The 6325-nt window shown below is 36.7% G+C and overlaps 1 protein-coding gene across 4 annotated transcripts; it reads right to left on the reverse strand.

Moving 5' to 3' along the window:
* Positions 1-436: 436 nt before the first annotated feature.
* LOC113328516 (serine hydroxymethyltransferase, mitochondrial) lies at positions 437-5917 on the reverse strand. 4 transcript variants are annotated; one of them, XM_026575598.1, is made up of 16 exons: positions 5716-5917; positions 5567-5620; positions 5372-5458; positions 5127-5248; positions 4945-5021; positions 3582-3706; positions 3301-3393; positions 3080-3172; positions 2587-2784; positions 2327-2431; positions 1800-1865; positions 1622-1699; positions 1335-1446; positions 1111-1224; positions 829-991; positions 437-737 (listed from the first exon to the last, which is right to left on the reverse strand). In XM_026575598.1, the coding sequence occupies exons 1-15, from the start codon at positions 5806-5808 to the stop codon at positions 843-845; spliced, it is 1566 nt and encodes a 521-aa protein (XP_026431383.1). In that variant the 5' UTR covers positions 5809-5917; the 3' UTR covers positions 437-737; positions 829-842. The 4 variants fall into 4 exon arrangements, with proteins under 4 accessions (XP_026431383.1, XP_026431384.1, XP_026431382.1 ...); XM_026575599.1 differs by having other exon boundaries at positions 437-661; positions 5716-5916; XM_026575597.1 differs by having other exon boundaries at positions 437-684; positions 5716-5916.
* Positions 5918-6325: the final 408 nt, after the last annotated feature.

Genomic DNA, 6325 nt, shown 5'->3' on the forward strand with positions numbered 1-6325 from the left:
TTGGTTTCGTTTTGTTTCAAAAGAAAAGTGTATTCGGAGCCGCTCTTCCATTTACAGCCGTCGAGATGCAAATTCTTGTTCCGTGGAAGTTATTGTTCGTATTTATTGGGCCTGGACCATTTGGTTGGATTGGACCAAACTTACAGGCCAGAAAGATAATATCCGGCCCGTGTAACAAAGGACTCTTTACAAAATTTAGATCGTCCGAAACTCTCTTTGCCCCTAGTTTATTTTCCTTTTTCAGACAAAATTAACAAAAGTAATAGTCTGCAATTCCGGTATTGTAGATCTAGTTTATAAGGAAAAAAAATCGGACATACTATCAGCCGATTGGTGAGGCTTGGAAAGCTTGGTTACTCTTTGAAACACTTAACCCTAGGTCTGGGCGGAACTAACTCACCACTTAAATGGGACTTACCCTCACCTTGGTTTTTGGTTTTTCCTCCTAAATTATGCGACAAGCTTTATATTGCATCATAATCGATCAAGTTTAATATACATATAATTCAGTTGTTGAATGGAGAAAATGAACTTCTTGCTTAGAACCTGTAATGCCAACAGTATCTCTCATTCACTGATTGAAAGCATTCATATATCCCTACATTAAAAGGCAGTTTACTCCCTTCCTCTGTTTATCTCATTCGCCTTTGTGGTTACTCCACTGCACAATTGAAGCATATACACCTACTGTTATAAGATGAACGCCAATTAGATTAGAGCAGATTCCGTTTATTTGACTACAAAGCCATGTGTATTATTAAATTGTCTGTTAAGATTAAAAAGTATCTGCCGAAATGTGAGTGAAGATTCCAAGGGGAACTTACACACCTTAATAGTGGAGTTTATTGCTTGTATTTCATTGTTGTTTTGCAGAACCCGATTGTAGGGAATTGCTTTGCGTATTCCTCAACGTCATGACGGAGTTGTTTAATCTCAGACTGAATGCTAGCACTGTTTTCAACTGCGGCCATAAAGTCCTTCAATTTTGCACCTACAGATGTCAGATATTATAAGAAATGCGAACCAAGTGTACCTTAGCACATACATGTGGTTGGAAAACATTCAACATATAGGAGCACACATCGAAAACATGATGGTAAAATTAAGAACCTTTTTTGCATTCAGCTTTGGCTTTCAAGGCCAAATTCACAGCAGCATCAAAGAATTCTGCTACTTTAGCGAAATCTTCCTCAAGGAAACCCCTTGAAGTGAGAGCAGGTGTTCCTGAATCACAAAATGGACGAGTGAATTCATTAAGCCAGATTTTAACAGCTTACCTAATTATAAGCCATTATTCAATACCCATGTACTCTAAACGTAAAGGAAAAGTTTACCCATTCGAATGCCACCAGGAACCATGGCAGACACATCCCCGGGAACAGTGTTCTTGTTGGCAGCAATGTGAACCAATTCCATTACTTTCTCAACTCTTGAGCCATCAATGCCCTGCAGTATTTAAGACACAAAAAAAGAAACTCCTGAGTATCTATTTCCAACCGAGCTGTTGGACATGCCACATAATGACAAGATATGACCATAAAGTAAAAAATCTAATTCCATTGTATGCCACAGAAATGATTACTTGACAGCAATGTTCCTTCTGAAGGTTTTTCCTACTAACCTTGTTTTTCAGATTGACCAGGACTAGATGGTTCTCAGTACCACCGGAAACAAGGTCATATCCCAATGCGTTCAAGGTCTTCAAGAGTTAACATGTCACAGCATAAGAAAATGAATGTTAAGAAAGAGTATGGTAACAGTATCTAATTCCAAAAGAATATAACCGTGTAAAGCCTTACTTTGGCGAACTGTGAGCAATTTTTGAGAACTTGTTCTTGATAAGCCTTGTATTCTGGGGTAGTTGCCTGCATCACATGACAAGCAAAATTAGTCTACACGAGTTTTGCATATGCAGCTCAAGGAAAACACTTATCATATCAATGAAATCGGCAAATCTAGTCCTGTGAATCTCAAGAATACCAATATTCGCAACAATAACGAATGTTGACATTATAAACCAAAATTGTTGACCGGGTTATGAGCAAATCAAGGTAAAAGAGTAACACATGAATACACAGAATGAATGCCTTTTTTCTACAGGACAATGCCTGAAGGATATGCTAATGTGGGTGTTTGTGTGCATCCACCTTTTTAAGAATTCTAAATGAGTAACATTCAATTATGGCAGATACAGGCGACTGTAAATGGATGCTCTTCTTCAACCAGAGTGAAAAGGATGATAAAAGGAAAACAAAGGACATGCTGCCATAGTGAATAAAAATATAAAATCCAATTGTCTAAAGAAGAAGCGGATCAGTATACAAACCTGTTTCAGTGCAACTGCTAATCCAGTAATTGTGTGATTGTGAGGACCTCCTTGAAGCCCAGGAAAGACAGCTTGATTAATTTTGTCCTCATAGTCATACATGATCTAAAAGATAGAATGAAATATTAGAGGTAAAATCTCGATCCAAAATCAGAAGAACACCTGAAAGGATGTAAAAGCAAGCACAACTAGGATTCCAAAAGCTGGCCTATAATTATAAGGTAAGAAAATAAAATTCGCCTTTTGTGAATAAAACTGACCTCTTTGCCTTGTTTGTTGACTTCCTTCAATCCCTTTCTGTAAAATATCATTGCCCCACGTGGTCCACGAAGGGATTTATGTGTTGTAGTGGTCACCACATCGGCATACTCAAATGGAGATGGGATGACACCAGCAGCAACAAGCCCACTGATGTGAGCCATATCTGCCAACAATATAGCCTTTTGCTTGTCGCACACCTACAAATCCATGATTATTTTCAGTTGGTAGGCAGACCCATATAAAAGTAAATATACAGGCATGACAAAGGGAAATGAAACTTTGGCCCTTCAATTATCCTTCTTCTATCCTACCAATATGTTGAGAATATAGTATGTGAGATGGCAACACTCAGCGAAATGATATCAGCGGGGACTAGTGAGCATTATCAACTGGCTGGCAACGATTTCACATTGCCAACGTCCAAAGATGCCAAAGAAAAATATAAACTGAAAAATAACGTCAGTTGAGCTCCGTTGTCCCTATGAAGTTTACCTGGCGAATGCGTGCATAATCGTAGAAGCGTGAATAAGCACTTGCACCAGCAACTATCAGCTTCGGCCTGAAGAGTGTAGCGCTCTTCTCCAACTGGTAATGGAAATTATAAAACAAGAGAAAGAAATTAATATCTTCAGCGTTATTTTGTGAAAACAGTTACTCCTATGCTTGCAAACTAAAGTTGAACAATCTCAGAAATAGCTTTCAAAACTATGTACCTGATCGTAATCAATGTAGCCAGTGCTCTCATCCAACCGGTATGGCATTGTCTCAAAAAATATAGATACAGCGGATATCTTTTTGGTGTCGGTCTGCACATTAAAAATAACAAACATAAAGTTCAATTCAGAATACTATGTGTTTCAATGAACATATTACTGACTCATGCTCCATTGAACATGCATGTGATAGATGCGGCCCGCGTATTAGATCAAGTTCTCTCATTCGGGTTGACACCAATTAAAGTTGGAAATAGTAGAGTGAGAATAACTAGACGCACCTGATACCCATGAGAAAGATGCCCACCATGTGGAAGGTCAAGTGCCATAATTCTCTCGTGGGGCTTCAATAGCGCAGTGTAGACTTGGAAATTGGCAGGGGACCCAGACAAAGATTGTACGTTAACTGCAGAACATAAAGTTTATTAGGTTCTCAAAAGATTACTTAGTACAAATATAATTCATTTACTCCATTTCAGACAAAACCATGATTAATTTTCTTCAAACACCAGCGAATTACTCTAATTTTCTTAACACGATGTGCAAGTCCTGAATTAACATCTGATCAATATATCAATCTACTGTTGTAGTTCAACAAAAGCTTCAATTTATAATTTCAATTCTCCCTTGTGAGTTGTGCCCCAAAAATCCACTTGACACTGTAGAAGAAATCGAACATTGGTTTGGGCTCTATAGAGAGATCCTCAGACTCCCTACCGCACCAAAGAAGAAAAAACAGTGAAGAAAAATAAACACTAACAAGAAAGAGACACTTAGAGTAACTATAATTGGGCTTGAGATAGCTCGTTTTATTTATTTTTAATCTAAGATGGTGAAGATGGATATACTAACACGCTAGACAGGAAAGCAGATGAAGTTCAAATTTGTTAAGACAAGAAAACCAGTTGAAACAAACTAAAAGAGGCTGGGATACTTTTTCCAGTCTCCCATGAAAGCTACACAACTCCAAATGTGGAAAAAGGAAGAATAATGAAAAATCAAAAACCAAATGAAGAAAAGGAAAAAAAAAAGGTCAATTATCACCAAAGAGAACACCACTGACGGATCTATGAGGGGGCTAAGTGGGGCTTTAGCCCGCCCCCTCACATGTTGAGCTTTTTTTTTTACCATATGCATTTATGAGAAATTGTAGTTGTAGCCCAGTGTAAGCTGATAATAGCCTAAATACCTATCCCACTAGGAACGCTCTTTTGACTAGGAATGTCATAAATAAGAAATACATATGCTATATCTTGTCGATTGAAAACTGAAAATTATTCTCAGTTGCTAACAGCCAAGAGTTAGAGAGGTTGAAAGGAATCTGGAAACATCTTGAAACCTTGACTCACCCAATTGATTCTCTGAACAGACCTAAAGGTATAGTGATTTGTATTTTTTTTCTTTAACTTGTCAATTTAGGTTTTCTTAAGAGTGTTTCAGCTAACTCTTCAAGTGATGGGTTCATTTGCATGGAGAAGGCACTGTCAACAACTCTTTTAAGAAAAATCGATATCTCGGTACAACAAAAAAAAAAAATTTTACATGGTTTTCCTTTCCCTGTAGTTCTTAGATAATTTAGCCCTACCCAGCAATAATTCCTGGGTCCGTCCCTGGAGAACACACAACATATGAATAAAAATATACCTCCCCATTTAGCAGGATCCAAACGGAAGGCCTCCAGGGCACGTTTCTGGCACAAGGTTTCTGCCATATCAATGTACCTGAATAAATCATTCTAACTTTATTTCCATAGAAATCAATGCAAACAAAAAGAATTGAAGGAAAAAAAAAAAACTTATGAAACAAAAAGGAATCATGTATCATACTCGTTTCCTCCGTAGTATCTAGCACCAGGATAACCTTCACTGTATTTGTTAGTCATGATAGAGCCAACAGCTTCCATGACCGACACAGATGTGAAATTCTCTGAAGGAATCAATTCCAGACCCTAAAACAAACACATCGAAATCAAAATCCAATCCAATCCAATCTTTTAAAATTATAAATCCTATCTATCTTTAATTCATTCTAATCAAAACAATCAAAAATTTTCAAAATATATAGTTAATACCTTCCATTGTCTAGCTTTCTCAAGCTCAATAATGTCAGCAATCTCTGGATCCACTTCTGCTAATGGTGCATTCAATTGCTTTGGCCACTGAAAAACTCCATCAAATTCCATAAAAAATCGATACAAAACTTAAATCCAAAAGAATACTAGTCAAAAATTAAAGAAAAATGAATGAGAGATCTAATAGGATATTACTTGAACACGAGATTTATCCTTAGAATCATCAACAGCTTCACTTGGCAGAGATGACTGCATAAAAAAAACATGAAATTAAATCATAATCAATAAATACACTGAGCTTCAGAACAAACAAACATCGGAGATGTAAAGAGAAAAAAAGATACCATGCAGTAGTAAGAATCGGCATTGAAGAGAGGACGGATAGGTTTGTTGATTGAAGAAGACGAGAGCCTGCGAAGTGCCATTGCCATCGCCATTTTTTCTCTCAACTCTGTGTGTGTCTCTCTCCTCTCAACCCCAAAAAAAAAAGATTTCTCTCACTAAAAAAATATTTTAGTGGTGGGATTTAGGATTGATGGGGGTTGGTGGTGGTGTGGTGGAGATAAAAAATAAATCATTTTGTCCAAAAATAAAATAAAATAAAAATGTTTGATTAATGAGAATTGATGCTAATCATGGTTCACTAATCTTGTAACCATTTTGAGGTAAATTGGCACCATCAACCACCAACAAAATTTGCTATTACTGTATTATTAATAAAGAGGCTAAGATTATATTCAAAGGAACAAATTAATAAAAATTGGGAAAAAAAAGCAAAATTGAGCCACGTATAATAGAGGATGGGTTGCTGGTTATAATCCAAAAACAAGCCACACAATGCCTATCCAATTTCATCCATTATCTCCAAAATTCTTGGCCACTCATACATTTAAATTTATTAACCTTTTCTATTTTTGTTTCTCTAGAAAAAATAAGAAAAATCTTTAATAGACA

The sequence above is a fragment of the Papaver somniferum genome, unplaced genomic scaffold (assembly GCF_003573695.1).
Source record: "Papaver somniferum cultivar HN1 unplaced genomic scaffold, ASM357369v1 unplaced-scaffold_11, whole genome shotgun sequence".
NCBI classification, from domain to species: domain Eukaryota; kingdom Viridiplantae; phylum Streptophyta; class Magnoliopsida; order Ranunculales; family Papaveraceae; genus Papaver; species Papaver somniferum.

Coding starts and splice junctions, on each gene's coding strand:
- LOC113328516 (XM_026575598.1), bottom strand. CDS start 5,808: ATGGCGATGGCAATGGCACTTCGCAGGCTCTCGTCTTCTTCAATCAAC. Junction 5,022..5,126: donor AGATACTACGGAGGAAACGA/GTATGATACATG, acceptor TGATTTATTCAG/GTACATTGATATGGCAGAAA. Junction 2,785..3,079: donor ATTATGCACGCATTCGCCAG/GTAAACTTCATA, acceptor ATGGATTTGTAG/GTGTGCGACAAGCAAAAGGC.